General features: G+C 47.4%; 1 protein-coding gene across 4 annotated transcripts in view; it reads left to right on the top strand.

The window, feature by feature from the left end:
* PAPLN (papilin, proteoglycan like sulfated glycoprotein) overlaps positions 1-20,066 on the top strand; it is a 64,234-nt gene that overhangs the window by 13,153 nt on the left and 31,015 nt on the right. For all 4 annotated transcript variants that reach the window (XM_039536631.1, XM_039536629.1, XM_039536630.1 and 1 more), the window contains exons 3-11: positions 8,297-8,412; positions 12,182-12,242; positions 13,052-13,154; positions 13,859-13,989; positions 14,353-14,476; positions 15,331-15,411; positions 16,590-16,762; positions 17,468-17,591; positions 18,971-19,097. In XM_039536631.1, coding sequence (XP_039392565.1) covers positions 8,297-8,412; positions 12,182-12,242; positions 13,052-13,154; positions 13,859-13,989; positions 14,353-14,476; positions 15,331-15,411; positions 16,590-16,762; positions 17,468-17,591; positions 18,971-19,097 — 1,040 coding nt within the window. The remainder of the gene's footprint in view (positions 1-8,296; positions 8,413-12,181; positions 12,243-13,051; positions 13,155-13,858; positions 13,990-14,352; positions 14,477-15,330; positions 15,412-16,589; positions 16,763-17,467; positions 17,592-18,970; positions 19,098-20,066) is intronic.

Raw genomic sequence — 20,066 nt, 5'->3', positions numbered from 1 at the left:
TTGGCAACGATACAGACCGATAATGATAATGCACATATAGAAATCAACTGGGTGTGAGCTGCAGGCAGGGGTGTGTGCATACGTGTGTGCGTCTGCTTGTGAACAGGACTTCTTTAAACTAATTTGATTGAAGGGTGAGTCCTAGTGGCTGCTCTTTTCCTTCTCGTCTCCCTTTTCGTGTTCCCGGTTTTAGTCTGGAGTAGGCAATTTTTTTTTATTTTAATGACATCAACTGTCAGATCAGGGAAAGCAGCTGAGTGGGGAGGTGCTGGCATAGGTGATAACTGAGAATTTTGTCTGGGTCCAGCCTCAGCAGGGTGTGTGAGATTCATGGCCAGAGTGAGCTGCAGATTTAGCTGCTGCCTGCAATAGGCAGCACTGAGGAAGAACTCAGATGCACTGACTGCCTGCAGCACCAGCTGGCTGATATGAGTTTATCTCCCAATGCTCGATCCTCAGCAGCACCTGCTGTCCCAGGCTTTGCCTCCCCTCCTTGCCAGCCAGAACATGCTGGTACCAAGCAGAACCGGCAGGATCTCTTTCCTTGTCCTCTTCCCAACACACGAGGGACCCCAGGCTCCATAGAGGGGACCCAGGGAGGAGACCAGCCCAGCTGCCAGTATCTCCTTTGTTGTTTGTATTAGTAGTGGCTAGGTGCAGGATACGGGCTCATTGTGCTAGATGCTGTACAGACAAGTAACAAAGACGACAGTCCCTGCCTCCTCGAGCTTACACGCTAGGTGTCAGACAAGACAGGACAGATGGACAACATAGACAAAGGCCTTAGTGTAGACAAGCCCTAAAGCTGCTTCTATTCTAGGAAAGTTGGAATCCATGGTAATGATGGTGGAGGCTACGAGTGAGGCACTTTTTTAATCACTGAGACTCAGAGCAGGGGGAGATAACACAACAGTAAAACTTCCCAAGCTCTGTCTACAGTACAGCTTCCACCACTGCTATTGCATGTGGAATTATGCCACAGGAGACTAGAGTGAATTTTCCTGCTGTAGACAAAGCTTCAGATAAAAGCCACTTTCTCAAGGTCTTGCACATGAGTAATCCTTCCCTCTTGGCTATGCAGATTTTGATTGTTTGGCACATAATGGGCCTGATTTCCAGCCAGGCCTTGTCCTGGCTTCCATTTGTGCAAGTGTAATTTTGTGCCTGCAAATAACTGCACCCTGCATGTTTTGCCCCTTTTGGGCCAGATTACAAACCCCTTCCCCATGCTGGTGGCAATCCCAGTCATCAAAGCAGTCCCACTGAAGTCACTCAGCCTATTCCAGTGAGTAACTGCTCATCATTTTAAAGGGTACATGATCTGGCTGTTCAGGTAGTTAGAGGATGTCTAATTTGCCCTCATTCTGAATAGCAACAGGAGGCTGTTTTGAGGCCTGGTTGAAAATCCTGCCCAGTGTGTATTAATCTGGAGACTCCTGCCCTCCACTGATATTGCTACGTTTACACCTACATGAATAGGTTAATGTGATGTTCTTTAATATGGTGCTCACTACTTCTGTACCATTTAGTGTTTCATCTCCTGCTGCCACCACCTTGTTTTGTTTTAGTTGTTCCTGTTTTGTTTGAATGCATTTCCTTGATGACTTTTGTATTGTTCATAATAATGATACTTAGCACTTTTTGCCTTTAAAGGTCTTTACGAACATGTGTCTCCAAGGCAAGAATTACTGGAAATGATTGCCTGAGTCCAGCCTCAGTAGAGTGTCTGAGACTCATGGCCAGAGTGAGCAGAGATTTAGCTGTAGCCTGCAATATATACAGGCAGCACTAGAAGGCAGAAGATGGACTCCTGCCTGCAGCACCAACTGCCTGCAGCACTCTGTAGTGAGGGTTTTTCTTTTGCCTTATTTATATAGGACATCCATTTATTTCTCATTTGTTTTGTTACACCAGCAGCCTAAAATGAGCTGCATATCCAAAAGCAATCCATCTGCATATACCCAGATAACTGTACTTGTCATGTTTCTACAGTGAGATGCTGAGCACCATTAACTCCCCTTCATGTCAATGGGAGTTGAGGGATTGGCACCTTGTAGGATTGGGCCTTCAGTCACTCAGGAAAATGACATGCAGATTATTATTACTTAGATGATCATAATGCACCACAGATGCTAGGATTTTTCCACATTGAATCCTATAATATCAGGGTTTGAAGGGACCTCAGGAGGTCATCTAGTCCAACCCCCTGACAGATTTTTGCCCCAGATCCCTAAATAGGCCCCTCAAGGATTGAACTCACAACCCTGGGTTTAGCAGGCCAATGCTCAAACCATGGAGCTATCCCTCCCCCCATTTTAGTCCAACCCCCTGATCAAAGCAGGACCAGTCCCCATGTGAAGGATGACCTGGTCCAAGACCATTAACACCATTTTTTCCTCATTGATAACTTCTTTGTTTCTCAGCAAATTATTTTGCAAACACAGCCAGTCACATTCCTTGCTGAGGACTCCATGCACAGCAAGAGTGGACTCTCTGTCAATCCATTATGAAATAAACTGCGATCAACCTGGAAGAATCAGAACATTTTTGTGTGTGTTGAAATAACTGTTCCCCCAACCCCACAATCACATATCTCAACAATGGCCAAATGGAAACATTTGCTCTTGATTAGACCTCAAGGGTGCATCAATAAAAAGATAAACTTGATGCCATTAAACAGACTTAGCAAATAAAAGCATGGAAAGTTATCTAAGAAATGCAAAGTACTGTAAGATCAAACTGGATATGAGAAATGACCTATGCAGTCTCTGGGTATGATTGTAGTTTTATGTTACAGAAGTTCTACGTGACTTGACAATAAGACATAGGGAACCAAGTCCACGTTAATCTTTTATCACTGAAGTTGATAGTCATACCTTCTCTTCCAGCAGGTAACATTGTGCAGACTCTTGTAGATAGTCCTCCAATGTGGAGGCACTTTTCATCACCTCTTTTTTTTTTTTTTTTGGAAACAAGCTTGTGTGCCCAAATAAGCAAGGTTTGTACCAGATCTATGTAGAGTCTAATAATTGGATTATTAGGTTCAGTAAGCCCCAGCAATGCTAATTGTGGCTCAAGTAATGTGTTTGTTTTTTGAGGAATTTCCAAGGAGTTTTGAACAGCAGTTCACAACATAAAGTTGCCAACTTAGTGGAGAACAGGGCTGATTAGATACAGTGCCCAGTGCAGTTCTTTGGGAAACTTCTAAAGGGTCTGATTCAAAGCTCTTTGAAGCCAATGAAAATCTTTCTAATGAAATGGCTTGGGCCCTAAATGCTGAAAAATAGGACCTTAGAATGTAAGTTCCTTCTTAGCCATAAAGTGGTGCTATAATTATAACACCATTGTGTCTCTAACAGGAATTTTATGCCTGATACCTGCCAGTGCAGTCTCTGTTTGCAATATGTAGTGTGGTTGTAGCCATGTCACTCACAGGATATTAGAGAGAGAAGGTGGGTGAGGTAATATTTTATTGAACCGATTTCTGTTGGTGAGAGAGAGAAGCTTTCTATAAAGTTTTCAGAGAAGAGTTCTGTGTGGCTCGAAGGCTTGTCTCTCTCACCAGCAGGAATTGGTCCAACAAAAGATATTACCTCACCTGCCTTGTCTGTCTGAAATACCCAGCCTTCTCTCTTTACTTATCTACTTGTCTGTCTCCCTGAGCAGCTGAGAAATCCCCGAAGGGCCTTTTCCAACGCCACGCAGGTACTGCCAACATTCTCTACCCCTCCCAGTTGGGTTTCATACCTCCTCCCCGTAGTACCTTGTACTGTAAGTTCTGTTTGTATCCTGCTTGGTTCATGGGCTCCTTAGAGCACTGTGTATATTGGAATCACTCTCAAAGGCAGGGTGTGTACCAATCCTCACGGGAGCCGGAGGCATCCCTTTTACACCTCTAACTGGTTACTCTGGACAGAGTTGTCTTTATAAGCAGAAGATGCCACAAATTAGGTCAGCAACAGCCTAACCCAGGAGTTACAAATGTTACACTAGACTTAAAAAGTTCCACTTGGTTCAGAGCACCACTGTGGGGGTGCTAGCCCATTAGGGGCCATATGCAGGAATGTTCCCCCCCCATATTAAAACATAATAAAAAGCTAATAGGTGGCCCCTTGAGCTGCCCCTAAAGCGCTTGCTTAGTCTGCTTATGCCTAATGTTGGGTCTGGAGCACAGCAGCCTATTTACTCTGCCACTCTGACCACGGAGAGCTGAGCATGTCACATGAAAATCCCACTCTCCTGAGTAATCTTACTCTTTAAAATCCTCCATGCACCTGGAGTACAAAATCTCCAAGCAGAGGAGAGAGTTGGCAAGGCGCATATATCATTCTACTGCTTTAACCATTCCCCCCAATGGACGGCTGCCTAGTAAGGAGAGCTAACCAGAGCTTGTGTTTCTGATGCCTTTGTGCGTCAGGCAGGGCAGTTCTGTACCCTGTGTTGCTTTCTCTGACATGTTAAAACATGCTCTCCTAGGTACACCCATGGCAAATTAGAGAACTCTGTGGATGTGTGTTGCTGGAGGCAGGAAAATGGAGCTGGGTGGTGCACTAATAATGAACGTTGAGGATTCTGCTCGAGGGTCCAGCAGGGACAGGGGTTTAGTCAACATGGCTGACACTAGATGAAAGCATACCAGAGGCTGAGCAGAGCAAAGGAAGGCTGTTGGGACAAAAACTGGATAATGGCATCTAGAAACAGCTCATTATAAGGATCCTATAATAATAGATTTTGTATCTATCATAAATACACAGACCTATAAAATATCTATATATTTATGCAAGTCTGTACACATGCACACAAAACAAGCCCAGTGCATTGTTTTGAATACATGGGAGTAGTGAGCCCAGAATGGAAATTCCGCTGTCACTATACTGCTCAGCAAGGGCTCTTTTGCTGAGATATCCCTTTTTGTGCTGTGGCTAAACGAAGTAGTGTTGAGTCGATAGTTGCTCCTGGGCTCTGCAGGCCCATACATCTCACTGTGAAGCGTCCATGGGGATGTCACTTTGTGTACAGAGAAGAAAGAATGACAATACTTATATAGCAGAAATGCCTGAATATTTATCACACCAGGCCATGTGCTGAGGGAGGGCTTGAGAGCAGCTGCTGCCTTTCTACCCGCTCCCAGTTATTTGATTCTCAGCTGCCCTGAGTCAGGATTTGATCTAGATGTTTTCTTCTTCTTTCTGCTGACTGAAAGATCCTTTGTTTCCAGAATGAATTAATGCTGCTTCTGAATCAGCCAGTTGGTAGAGAGGAGAAACACCGCAGAGCAACAGATCTGTAGCATGTTTCATTCATCTGTGTATAGGGACAGAGGATGAAGGAGGAGAGAGAAGGCATGTACGGACTGATACCAGTACAGAGGACAGGAGTAGGGGGCTGGAGGATCAATTTAAAAGATTGAGAGGCCCAAAACTCCACTGATGGGACCATTCCTAAAATGGCGAGGTGGGAAGGAGAGACAGACATCCAGCAGGTTATTTCTGACCGAGGGGAAATGCATGAATGAGTGAGATAGACGGATGAATAAGAGTTCAGCTTTGGGCCCTATGCACCAGCAATGAGTGCTCTGGCCATGAAGATATTTACTAGAAGGGGAAAAGTGCATGGAAGTGCCTGTAATGCAGAGAGAGCAGTTTCACTGAGTCAGGCATGCTGTAGCTAGGATGAGAGAGATGGTCAGCACCAAGGGATTCATCTCAAGGGGTTTGGATTGTAGACTGGTAGTGTAAGAGGTTGAAGAGGGTTGTACATAGCTTGTATAACGCAAACAGGACATCAAAGTGCAAGGAGAAGGAACGACTTCTTCCAGTGCATCCTTACAAATGCTAGGGCATCACAGGGACTAGGTAGGAAGAACTCATGGAGATGTTGCAGCAAGACATTCATGAGTGTGATTCGGTAGCAGTTACAGAAATATAGTGGGATGATTCCTGTGACAGTTGTATCAGCAAAGGGAGACATTCTGTACAGGAGGGAGAGAGGAGAAGAGACAACTGCGGGTGTTACACCAAGGACTCATATACAAGCAAGGAAATATAGATAGAAAATAAAAAAGCCATCTCCAGAAGACAGGGAGAATTTACACACTGTTTTCTGGGGAAGGACTAATTTGATAGTTTACAAGGGCCAGGCCAAGCTATGGCTGGGCCAACAGTCATACTGGAGATCTGAAACAACCGTTTTAGGATCAGCCTGATCCGACCCAACCCAGCAACTATTCTGTTACAACATAAGATCACAATGAGTGATGTCATCATGCTGTGATGCCAGCCTGCAACAGCTTGTTCTTCAGCAGGAGACCATTCCCGGAGTGCAACTGGAAGATGATGTCTGGGTGCAGGGGAATGCCAGCTTTATCACCAGAACACACATGCCTTCATTGCACAGGTGTTGCAGTGGCAGTCAGCACACAGGAGGTTAATAGCCTTTTGCTGCTCTTTTCTGCAAGGTTGTAAATAGTGTAAGATTTGACTATTACATGAGTTTGTATTTAAAGTACCAAAGAATGTTTAGGGAAGCTCTGGATATATTCCAAAAGACACCGTCACCTTTGCACCCCTCCCTTCCTGAGCTGTACCCAATACAGCTTGGATGCAGTCCAGGCTCTGGGCCCTTGAGCGTGATGTAACCATTAGCAGTAGGCATCCTGGGTTCATAAATCCTGCCGGATAAACTCGATTGCTTTTTGGATAGAATTATAACATTAAAGGGCAAAGGAAATGGAGTGGTTGTAAAGACAGCTACTGACTCCTGTTGCAACCTTTTATATCTCTCAGCTCCATCGTCCAGGCAGTAGCAACATTGGCTTGCTGCCCAAGCAGACACTTAGCCCCTCTCAACTGCAGGGTTTGCAAACAGAGCCCTGTGGACACAGACAACAACCCTAGTTACAAGCCTTATTTTCAACTACCATTCTAAATCCAGGACTCCTCTCTCTCTCTGGGGTGCACTGTTTTCCCCCCTTCTTTCTTCCAAATAATCTCATAGTAAGTAATCTCCTTGCATCCCTGCAATCATTACTCCTTCTCAGACTATCTCCCCCCTCCCTGAGTTCCACATCCTTCTCTGTACAGATCATGCTGACTGCAATGAGCCAGGTTTTCCCCCAGCTACAATATTTTATACCCTTCTGGGGCAATGTTCTCTTACTGATAGCATTGCGCTTAGTACCAATATCTTATCCTAGTCTTAAATGTATCCGTGGGTTCCCTTGACACCCATACCTCAGTTATATCATCTAGAATACAAACATGATTAGGACTATCAATGCTGATGCCCAGAGCATGTGGTGACCACCAGGGATAGTCAGGAAAAAATGTTCTTCCCTGGAATCATATTGCAGACAGCTGCATTGTAGGTGTTTTATGCCTTTCTCTTAAGAGTCAGGCCTGGAGACAGGATAAAGGAGTAGATGGCACTATTGATCTGGTCTGGGATGGTGATGCCTATGTCAGCATATCTTTTTGCCTAATCTGGGAAGTAGTGCTTTGTGTCTAGACCAAATTTCATTGCACTGCAACCCCCTTCTGACAACAAAAATTACTACACGACCCTGGAAATGGGGACTGAAGACCAAACCCCTCTGCCCCAGGCAGGGGAGCCAAAGTGGGAGCCTGAGGCCTGCCCCCCAACCTTGGGGGGTGAAGTCAAAGCTTGAGGGCTTCTGCCCTGGGTGGGTGGGAGCTGTAACCTGAGCCCCGACGCCCAAGGCTGAAGCCCTCAGGTTTCGGCTCCAACTCTGGGCGGTGGGGCTCAGACTTTTGGCTTCAGCCCCAGGTCCCAGCAAGTCTAACGCCAGCCCTGGTGACCCCATTAAAACAGAGTCACAACCCACTTTGGGGTCCTGACCGACAGTTTGAGAACGGCTGGTCTAGAGTGTGGGGAGAAACATCCCAAGGAGCTGGGATCCTTTCTTGGAGGCAGCCGAATCGATTGAAGGTGAATAGAGTTTGCCCGTATGTCTATGCTGCAATAAAAGACTTGTGGCACAGCCATGGCGGGCCCAGATCAGCTGGCGCAAGTTCACAGAACTTGGTCTGCAGGGCCATAAAACTGCAGTTTAGATGTTCGGGCTTGTGATCCTGTGGGTGGGTGGGGCACTAGATGCTTTTTCTAGTACTTAAGGCTTTTTGTTCCTGGTTCTTGTCCTTTTCCCTGTATCTCCTTACCCATTAGCTAGGGAGAGGGAATGGTAACACCTTTGCTTGGTACAGCATGATGTAGTTGGTTCAATTTTGCTGCTTTTGTTCTGTCTCACCATGTTCACTTGAATGTTTGGTTTTCACAGGCCCGCAAGGCAAAGCGGCAGATTGATTTCTGGGGGGGCTGGGGAGAATGGAGCGAGTGCAGTCGGAGCTGTGGCGGGGGCATCAGCTTTCGGCAGCGGCGCTGCTACTCGCAAAGGTGAGGGCTTTCTTCTTTTTATATTACCGCGCTCTTTCTCCTCCCATAAGAGGCATCACCAGGTAGCTCAGGGTAGCTTTCTAATTTCTCTTGGTGGACTGAGCTGTCAATCACCTACCAAAGAAAGTTTGACCTGTCACTATTATTCCCTGCATGGAAATAAGTCTAAATCTGTTTTCTGGAAGGCATCTCTAATAAGCAGCTCTCCCCCAAAAGAGTTCATCTAGAGATGAAGTAGAATCTAGTGTATATAAATAAGATGAAACTGGGAGGCAGAGTTTGGATCCAGAATGGGGCCAGATCCCCAGCAAGTGTAAATCAGCATTGCTCCATTAGCCTCAATAGAGCTTCACCAATTTACACCAGCCTAGGAGCTGACCTTAGGTTTCTTTTATTAGGGTTTGGAGTGTGGCTTCAAAGCTGAACAAGGCTAAAATTTGATTTTGGTGATGCCAAAATTGCATCAGCTTTTCTGTCAAAATTTTAGCCCAAATATCTTAGATCTTGAGAAACCAGCTGTTTCCACTGGATCCAGAAAATAGGCCTTTTCCAGTTTTCAGGCCTAGGCACAGCTAAAATTATGGTCGTGGTTCAGATCCAGGGGAACAAATCCAAACTGACCGACATTCAAGGTGGATTGAGAGGGGCTCTTATCTGAGGTTACAGTTTGGGGCCATCTCTAATATATAATGGAGTCACAGTAAAAACTCTATTATATAGAAAGCTTTTCATAGTTTTTGTTATAAACCTGATGGAGATTTTCCTCTAACTTTCTGAACAGGCTGGGCTCGCTTCAGTCTGAAATGCCCATGCTAGAGGAGAATGGCATTGTTGGAAAGTTTGAGGTTAATTGGACAAGAAAAGTTGTGGTTGGGGCACAAGTTTGATATGGCAAAAGGGTGTCTTTCTGGCCAGGATTATGGTGCCCAGTGGGGGAAAACGTGCACGCCACTGTGCCTATCATTCTCCTGCGGGCTGAAAGCCATGTCTGTGCTAGGATCTTTCAGACCAGAGCTGGTGGGAAATTTTCCATTGGAATGATTTTTGATGACACGATGTTAACAGTGCCTAAGATATGTCCACATGACAGCTTCCTTGGTGAGGCAGCACTTAATGGGAATCATGGGTGTGAACTGATCTGGCCAGAAAAGGGAAATCCCTTCCTGCAAATTTTTTTTTCAAATTTCCAAAAAACATTTCATCCCAAATTGGGACAAAAAGTCAAAAACACTCCCCCACCCCCACCGCCCAAGGAAGGGATTCCCAGAAAAATTCTGATTGTCCATCAGGAAAATTAAAACAACCTCTCTGCCAAAGAGGTTCTTGTGAGTTTCATTTTCTGCTTCAGGGAAAAAGTAAAATTGACAAGAGCCTTCCAGGCAGACTGTTGGTGGCTGAGTGCCCAGGTGGTCCTTTTTCCCAGTGCTCAGCCTTCCTGCCACCTGCCCCACCTGGCTGTGTCTCTGGTGAGGAAGCTGAGCCGCCCTGGTTCTCTTCTCCCTACTGTCTGTCTGCCAGAGAGAGGAGGTGGTGAGGCTAAGAGCCAGGAAGTCAGAGAACAGAGGCACTTGGCCTCTGGCAGCCTCAGTCAGATTCTCTTAGATTAAATCCTTCGGTTCTCCCCAAATGGAATTGTTCTGGAAATCCCTTCCCAGGAAGAACTTTGCATTTTTGATATTGGGACAATTTTTTTCCCCCAAAAAATGTGATTTTTCACAGGAGGGGATTTCTATTTTCTGGCCTCTATTTCAGACCCCTGTGTAGACGTGCAGACTCACCCCTGCAGCGCCTCCTGCTGGTCTGTTCCCGGAATTAGCTCATTCCAGCTCTGGAGCACCCTCTGCAGGCCAGTGATCCGCCTGTCCTCTGGCCCCCATGTCCCTCCCTAGACCCAGTGCCCTTTTTCCCACCTTGCCTCAGTATATGGCTACTGCCTGTCATTGTCTAGTCCCCATGTCCTGGGGCAGACTGCAGTATCAGCCTACTCATCACTGGCAAGGAGGATTTGGACCTGCTGCCTTAGCCTACTTCTGGGCTGCCCTCTGCAACCTCCAATACCTGTTAGTCCAATGCTAGGCCGCAGCCTGGAGCTCCCTGGCTCCCCAGCCTTTCCCCAGCCCTGCTTCACTCAGGTACCCTGTGTCTGGCTTCCTGCAGCCAGGCCCTTCTCCCTCTACAGGCAGAGGGAGACTTTTTGGGCTTCTGGCTCACAGCCTCTTATAGGGGCCAGCTGGGCCTGATTGGGGCATGGTCACAGCTGAGCCTACTTTCCCCAATCAGCCCAGGCTTCTTGCCCCAGCCACAGCCCTCTCCTGGGCTGTTTCAAACCCTGCAGGGCAGGAGCAGGGGACCACCCTGTTACACCATGATTCCCAACAGGTGCTGTTCTACCAGCAGAAGCCATAAGGTGACCATTGTTCAGGCACGTTAACATTGTTCTCCCTTTGGCGCCTCAATCTCCTTTTAAAATAGGCTTTTTATAAGAGTTCTGATTATTCTGCAATATTTCAAAAAAAAAAACCCACAAAATCTCCAAGCATGCCTCTTCCCTTTGCTTCATGATCTGGCCTGTCTCGCTCTCTGCTGACTCACATTCCTGGAGACCCGCCTTGCTGTGTCACAAGTGCTGAGATGATGGACCGAGAGAGTAGCAGGAGGGGTACAACCAGTGGCAAATTAGCCACTGGGCCAATGGTCTGTGTCCAGAGACCCCGGCCAATTTGGGGGCCTGCCAGAAAAATGGGCACCCCCACATCCCGACCTGCTTCACCTGCCTTCCAGGTGGGCACAGGGGCTTGCCCCGCTTTGCCTGCCCAGCACTCCCGCCGGGAAGTGGGGTCGGGATGTGGGGACTTGCCCTGCTCTGCCCACCTGGAGCTCCTGCTGGGGAGCTGGGGATGCCCCCATGACCGGACCCTGCTCCCCGGCAGGAGTGCCAGGTGTGGGGGGTCAGGGCAGGGCAAGCACCTCCACCCCAACCCCATTTCCTTAGCAGGAGGGCTGGGGGAGGCGGGGTTGGGGAACTGCAGGGTTGAGGGGTGGAGAGAGGCCCCCACTTGCTCAGGCCCAGGACCCCACAAATCCCTAATCCACCTCTGGGTACAACAGATGGCTTTTTCAAATCCAATTTCTCCCTGGATATGAACTTGTTCGGCATTGAGCTGTATCCCTCTCATTTTGAAGAGTCAGCTATAGAATCAGGGAAGATGGTTACCTCCCTTCCCTTTGGCCATTCTGTTCTTCCAGCTAGTGAGTCCCATAACAGCAGGAATGTGAATGGCAGGGTAGTTTGAAGTGTGCGCACACACTGACTTCATATCCATTGCCACCCCACCCACTCTTCCTACTCACCCCCAGGTAGACATGCTGTATCACACAGGTGCTGTTAGAGACATCAAGCTTTGTGTTAATAAAAAGCCTGACAAAGAATAAAAGAAACTGCCTGCACTAATTGGTGGGGAAAAAATGTTGCCCCCAGAAAATTTAAAAACCACCCTGTGACAATACATAGTGTATATAGTACCTGTATCTATAACAAGATTACAGCAAGAGAATGTGCTGAAAGATGCCAGATTCAGTACTGTAGGAAAGAAATAGGCTATCTTAAGTTGTTAGCTCTTTGGGACAGGGAACGTGTCTTAGTGCTGCAAGCTGTGTGCGAAGTGCTCATAAATTCACTGTGTTACCTGGGAGATTATTAATAAATAGCAATGGGGATGATATTTACAATCTCTTCAGAACTACTTCACGTTGTTTCTCTGTCTTTCAGGACAGATGGTGGGTCTAACTGTATTGGACCAACTCGAAACTATCACTTGTGCAATATTCAGGTACAGTGCTCAGTATATTCTCTCCTTCCTGCTGCTTCCTCTCCTGGAGGAGCTTAATTTTCTTCAGAAGCCATGTGCTGAGCCCACTCAGTGCCAATGGGATTCTTCTCCTCCCAGGAGCACCAGAGCCAGTATTGCCGGGGAACACTGTTTGCTTGGGGACGGTCATAGGTGACTAGGCCCCAGGCTAGAATGTGTGCCCTTGTGCAATAGATTCTGGGCACATACCAACTCTGTTTGGTGATTGCAGCATGTAGATATTAGTATAGTTACAATTATCTCACCCTCAGTTTTCTGAAAACCCCAGTATCTGCTCACTACACTGAGAATTCCTTCTATTATCCAGAGCCTATTCAGAGATTCCCAACACATACAGAGCATCAAGGTTGCATCTGAGAGACTGTGGGGAGCAGAGAAAACAGGAAGACAATATGAGGAAAAGGTTTAGGGCTCTGGGTCTGAATCCTTTGACTATGAGACGGGTCTGGTTTATTATGGACAATGCCATGGAAAGAAATCAAGGAGCACTCATACTGTTGATGTTCATGGTTATAGCTTGGTAGCCATCCAAAGACCTTCTCTCTGGGAAGAAGCAGTTCCCTACTCACCTGCTTTAAGAGAAGTATGAAGCTGGCCTGACCTGGAGACAGCATAATGCGCTGTCATGTGTCAGAGCTGCATTCAGGAGTGATTTTGTCATTGCCAGTCTGTGGGGAAACTGTGAGGAACACACCCCAGTGAGATCTTTTCCTTTACTTCCCTCCTTCCTGTGAGAACGTTGTGCAACTGGGTTCTCTCTTCCCCCACAGAGCTGCCCTGAGGACTCCAGAGACTTCCGAGCAGAGCAGTGTGCTGAGTTTGATGGGACAGAATTCCAAGAAAAGAGATACAAGTGGCTGCCTTATTATGGAGGTAATGAATACAAGGTTTTAAACTTGTTTGATTTGGGGGTATTTGGCTTTGCCTGAAAGTAGGGGGTCTCTGTCTGGAAGGAGTCCTAAATGCATAGGTGTCTGTCCGGAGGGGTCCTCTTCTGGAACAGCTATAGGTGTCTGTTGGAATGGATCATCTTCCAGAACAATTGCGTAAGATCTCTGGCAAGGGCTGCCTTCGAGGCACAGAAATCTATAGCTCCAGCAGCTGTTCAACACCTTTGATAATCAGGCAAAAGGTATCTCAGATTGGATCCCCCAAAATCAAAGCTCTTCATGTTCGCTGCCAAAAATCTTGCTACATGTGGTTTGCTCAAGGACACTCAGAGAACCAAGTCTAGTGGCAAGAATAGAAATCAGAAGTCCTAGCTCTCTGCTCTACCCACTGGACTCTACTGTCTTCCATATTCACCCAGCCAGCTCTGAGTTATTGGGTTTTTTTAAGCTTACTTGAAGAATTTCATTCTTTGTTGATATGTTACTGGTGTTCTTCTGTCTTAACATTTGTTCTGTCTCTCTGAAAAGCCTCGTACTACATGGGAATGTATTCTGCAGGAACCAGTCATTAATGTTAATAGCAATCCACTCCTCAGGGCCTAATCCCACATTTCAGGTTCAGGCTCATGGTGTGTTTGTAAGGGATTAACCATGTCACATGACACCTGCTATTTTCTTCCCTTCCAGCTCCCAATAAATGCGAGTTAAACTGTATTCCCAAGGGAGAGAACTTCTACTACAGGCACAAGGAAGCAGTTACTGATGGGACGCCCTGTGAGCCAGGCAAACGGGATGTTTGTGTCGAGGGGGTCTGCCAAGTAAGTCATCCTACCACCTCATCCCTTTTCTGTGAGAGAGAGTGGGTGTATGTCAGTCTTCTTGGCATTTCCCTTTGTCCTATCCAGCCCTTCCCAAACAATGCCCTTGTTACCCAACAACACAGCAAATGCATTTGGTTTCTAGGGAACTGAAGGAAGAGTGGGGAGCATGCACATACATTTCTGCGGACTCTTGGGGAGAGTTAACCACCAGCCCAGTCACCCACCCTTTCTACTGCACCCCGGAGCTATCTAGTTTATCCTCCTCCTAGTGATCAGTCTAGGCCCTGGCCTTTTCTTTCTCCATCCCACCCCATGCTCTGGTTTTGGTTTCAGCACATTAATGCCAATGTTTTCTGACAGGCTGTCGGCTGTGACAACATGCTCAATTCTGCCAAGAAGGAAGATAAGTGCCTGCAGTGTGGAGGGGATGGCAGGGCCTGTTATGAAGTGAAGGGCACTTTTGATGTGCTCAGCCTCCCCAAAGGTACAGTAGTCTGGATTTTCTAGAAGGGTGAACAGAGGAGAAGGACAGAGTAAGCCTAGCCTCAATTTGACCCTTCGCATGGAGCTGGTGGAGTTACCTGCTCTCTCTGTTTACTGGAGCCATTAGACCAGTGCACTCACCCAACCCACCCATACAGCAGGCTAGAGCTAGAAAACATAGTGATCACCTCTATGTGGGGGTCCCCTCCTATTTCCCACTGCAGCCCTAAGGTTCTCCCACTCCCCTTCTCTTAGTCTCTTGTAGATGCCACAACTCTTCTAGACAAGAGACGCTCCATTAAACTATCCCTCAGAGCATGCCTGCTGGAAGTGCTCTTTGCAATGGAGCTGGTTACCCAAGGTCTGCAGAACCTCCCAAAGGAGTGGGAGACTGAGACCAGGACTTGGAACCTGGCTCTCCCACATTTGTCTGGCTCTGAACTACTTCTTCAGCCTAATGATTGCACTGGGATGAATCTTTGTCAGCGGAGTTGCAATCTGATGCATTTTGAAATATATGAGATAGGAAACACTGAAAATTAGGGTTTATAATGGAAGCCCAAACAGGCCCCTGACCATATTGTTTTCAGGGTGTAATGCTCTGCTAACGCTGCTCTCAGATGTATTTTAGCCATGAAGTGGGTGGACTAACCCATGGCTGAAACAAATCTGGGTGCAGCCATCCTAAAATCAATGAAGCTGCAACAACTGGAAAGAACTCAATCCAGCTATCTCCTAACTCATCCATGCAGCCACTAGTGCAGTTGGGCACAGCTCCCATGCACATGGGCGAGCCTCTCACATCCTCCATCACTGTCTGTCAGTACCTTGACCAACTTCCTTCATTTTCTTCAGGTTACAATCAAATCTTCATCATTCCCATGGGAGCCACAAGCCTCCGCATTAAGGAAGTTATGCCCAGCAGGAACTTCCTGGGTAAGACAGACATTGTAATGAATGTATTACGACACCATAGAAATGGGCTCAAGCCAAAAAATTCTATTCTGACTTTCAAACACACCGGAGTTCAGGGGCATGTGGGGCTGAAGCTTGGGCCTGCCCCCTGCAAAGGGAGGAGCTGGGCACAAAGTTCAATTCTAAATCCAGGTTTGGATATTGAACACCATTAGAGAACTAGGGGTGCTCAGACCTGGGACTCGGACTTGGCCCAGCACCACTACTGTGACTCTACATACGTGAAAATAAAAAGACCAAGCCCTATTTAAACCTTCTGCCTGGAACTTCTAAGAGTCTGACAAACATGGCAAAGTTTGGGTCGGGGTTTGTCTGTTTGCCACAAAGCTTGGTAAAGTCAAATCCAAACTTCTGCCACCTCTGCTTTAGGGATGGGCTCCCAGCACACAGGCCTCTTCTGGGCTGGCCAGTTCCTTGTACATTAGGCCCTATCTTCCCCATGCTCTGTGGATGGACTCCTGACATGCTCTTGTACAGTACAAACATGGCAGGGTTTTCATTACAGTGTCAAAATGTTCTGTGCCACATTGCAACACAAATACCTTTGCCTACCAAACAGAACATGCAATAATCAGGTGAGGAAGGGAGAGTACGGCAAGGGCTGGAATGGAATCTGTGGCAAAGAGTTGGACCATGCAGTGAAAAAGGCTCACCATGCAGAAAAGCAGAGAGCCTCAGCAAGACAGTAGGGAGCATCAGTGGGGCTAGAATGTTGTCACAAGATAATGATTTCCTACAGGGACTTGATTTGACTTGGCATTTATTGAAAACAAACACCGAAGGGAAACACAGCTGTTTCTCTCCAATGCAGAAGGTACTGAACACAAGAGGGCATTCATTTCCCGTGAGTTACCATGTTTGATGCGCCCATTGCCACTGTCTAATGGACACTGGTACGTTAGCCCAGCAGTTACTCTCAGCTTTTAGGAAGGTTGTGGGTGCTTGTGTGAGGAATCTGGGTTTCAAGTGGCTGAACTGAGGGCTTTGTGAGTTGCTGATGTCCTGTGAGATCTAGAGCAGAGCGTAAAGCCATGTTATATGGCATCTGGTTGAAGTGGTGTCAGCGTATCATGTGAATAGTGGATCTTCCAAACCATTCATCCCCCACCTCCTCTCTTGTGCCCTGTGGCTTTGTCCAGCCATCAAGAATGTGCAGGGGGAATATTATCTGAATGGGCACTGGACGATTGACTTCAGCCGAGACCTGCATATCGCTAGCACAGTTGTGCACTACGATAGAGGCTCTGAAGGGGACCTGGCCCCTGAGCTGCTTCACTCCAGGGGTCCCACCACTGAGCCCTTAGTCATTGAGGTAAGCAGCTGTGTTTATCCTCTCTTAATATCGTCCTGCTCTGTTTGTAGGTCTTGGGCTGCACGTCACATTTTGCAGAGATGATGTGCTTGGTTTCTACAGGATAATGTCAGAAGATGACAGGGGAGGTGATACACCTGTACTGAGCCCAGTGAGCAGGGATATCACCAGGACCAGCCTTATGATCTGTGGGGACTTCTCCTGTAAGAAGGGGGACTATCAAGCCATGTTCACACCACTGTCTGCTCTGGTCCTGTTGCCAGAGAGGCAGCAGGAGGAGACCTGCTAGTGACTAGCTGTCTCTTCTTTCTGGTCAAGAAGCTAAAGAAGATAATAGGGGAAGCTCATGAATTAAAGATCTGGTATAGGATGGGGGCACCCAAGTAGCTATTCATTATGCTTGTGCATAAGGCCAGCCCAGGATACCACCTGCTGCCTATTAGAGGATCAGCACAATCAACCAGCTCTGAGGAAGATGCATGCTCTTTCTTCACTGGAAAGAGTGCTCTAAGTCTTAGAGTCTAAGATGTATTAGGGAGGAAACAAAGCACAGAAAATAAATGGCCAATGAACAGAGGGGTGCAGGGAGCAGAAGGGGGAGTTTACCTTGCATGGATCCTGAGGTAAGGACGGGAAGCATGGCCAGGAGAGAGAGAAAATACTGTTTTGTTTTCTGGCTCTTACTTCATTCTCTTTCCTTTGCAGCTCATCAGCCAGGAGCCAAACCAGGGGGTGCAGTATGAATACTACCTGCCCGTGCAAGGGTACAGCTCAGGCTACAGCTGGAGCTATGGCTCTTGGAGTGATTGCAGCTCTGAGTGCGGCGGAGGTGAGAGGGTTGGGGGCACCCTCACCAGCGGCAGACAGTACCCAATGCACAGCCAGTATCCAAAAGGGAAGACGCTACATACTGCCATCTGAAAAGCTGTCAGCGGCCCCTTCCCCAGGGCTGTCCCACAGAGAGATTAAGGAGCATTGGCAGCTGCAGTAGGCTATGAAGGGTCTGTGAATCGGAGGCCAGGCTGGGGGTCACTGCAGGATTGTTCTCTACATTCTGTTTTCAATGCTTTGTCCAGTCTAGTTTTCTATGTCCTGAGTGATGGTGCTCCTACTGCTTCCCTTGGGGACAGTTTTCCAGACCAATAGATCTCTCTGTCAAGGATTTCTTCCTGGCAGGCAGCCTAAGTTTTCTTTGGTTTAGCTTCAGCCCTTTACACACAGTTCTGCCCCCTCGAGCCACCCAAAACACGTCCTTTGCTCCTTGCTGCCCCACCCCCGTGTGACTCAGCCTGACACCTCTAGTGCCTCCATATGGAGCATCCATCCAGCAGAGAGGCTGCCAGAGCTCCCCTGTAGTCACGCCATGTACACGTTAACACACTCATGGATTCTCAGTGAAAACCAGTTTCACAGTATGCTGAGCTCCTGCCTGCCCTTTCTCACCTTCTTTGCTAATGGCTGCTGCAGTGACTTACCGCTCTTGCCCATAATATGAGTTCAAGGATGCCTCTGTAGAAGGTGACATCACCTCCCCTGCTGTTATAATCCTGGAATAGGGATGCAGAGTTGCCCCTTTCCCTAGGGGCTGATCCACTTTCATCCTGGCTTAAACCCAGCCTCATTGGGCTGACCCACAGCTCTGCTATTGTAACAAGTCCATGTGTTGCAGACAATGGACACAATTACTAGATAAATTATGTCTGGCCGGGAACACCACTCAGGAGCCAGGATTAGAATCTTGGTTCTTCAACTTCCAAAACACAGGGCACAACCACCTGAGCTAAAGGAAAATTCCTTCCGGGTCTCTCTTACCCTTCCAGTGGGCCCAGCCGCTATCTAGGATAGGTACTTCTACAGCATCTTTCACCAGAGTATTTGAGCACCTCACAATTGTTCGTGTGTTTATCCTCCCAACACCACATTTTACAGTTGGGGAGCTGAGATCCAGAGAGTCTATGGAGAAGCAGGGAATTGAACCCAGGTCTCTCAGGTCCTAGGCTACTGCCCTAACCACTGGACAATTTATGGGGGAACAGATTGTATAGAGACTCCTGGAGTTGCACCTGGCCCAGTTCTCTCGGCAGCCTGCAGATGCTGTGAGGGCTCCAGACTACCTCAGAAATGTGCCATTCCCCAAACCATTGCATTTAAATCCCTTTTATGGACGGGCCACTTTGACCAGAATATTCTTTTCCTCTTCTCCTTTAGGTTACCAATCACGCCTGGTGTTCTGCACCATAGACAATGAAGCCTATCCAGACTATATGTGCAGGGACAAACCAAAGCCAGCCAATAACCGGACATGTGGTCTTCAAGCCTGTCCTCAGAGAAAACGGTGAGACTTTCTCTTTCCACCTCTCTGGATTCTTCAACCTCTCTGTGAAGTATCTTGAGAACCAGGAAAAAGAATGCTGATTGCTTTCAGCTTCCCCCACTGCCGGCCCAGTCTGGAGCTGATGGAAAAAAACATACACTTCACATGTCAGTGGAAACAGATGTCTCTAGAGCACCCAGGGGTAGGTGATACCTGAGCTGTGACTGGCAGAACAGTGGTCAATGGGTTTTAGTGCCTTAGTCACTTTAGAAAGTGGGATATAGGCTGCTAAGTTACTTAGGCTATGTCTACACTACTGCGGTAAGTCGACCTACGCTACGCAACTCCAACTACATGAATAACTTAGGTCTGTACCGCGGGGGGGTCGATGGGAGAAACTCTCCTGTCAACTTACCTTACTCTTCTCATTGCGGGTAGAGTACAGGGGTTGACTGGAGAGCGATCTGCTGTTGATTTGGCGGGTCTTCGCTTGACCCGCTAAATTGATCTCCGTGGATCGATCTCAGAGAGTCAATCCGGCTGTAGTGGAGAAGTAGTCTTAGGCATTTTTTAAATGTTTTATCCAAGATGTGGGAATGGATTTCTGTGCCCATAAGGAATGGATCTACGTGGCCTGAGTCTGTGTCCAAAACCTGGGGCTCTCACTTTGCCTAGGTAGAGTTGCTGGAGATATTATCCTAGCCAAAGTGGGAGAAGGAGAAGGATTCACTTAGTGTTCATTCTTCCCTTCACTTAGAGCTGCAAATATAAGAGCGAGGGGAGTTAACTTGCTGCATTCCCCAGGTCCTGGCCCTTTCTGAGAGGTCTGAGCCCTGCAATCCTTCCTCCTATTGGGCTGTCAAGCTCCCCCTTCCATTGCACTTACAGTTGGTTGCCACATGTCTCCAACTTGGGTATCTGCAGCATGTACCATTTTATCACCCTGGGACACCCTGGTGTCACCTCTTTGCATATCCAGTGGAATTAGTG

Source organism: Mauremys reevesii, linkage group 4 (assembly GCF_016161935.1).
Source record: "Mauremys reevesii isolate NIE-2019 linkage group 4, ASM1616193v1, whole genome shotgun sequence".
Classification (NCBI taxonomy): Eukaryota; Metazoa; Chordata; order Testudines; family Geoemydidae; genus Mauremys; species Mauremys reevesii.
This window is presented reverse-complemented; position numbering and strand designations above follow the sequence as displayed.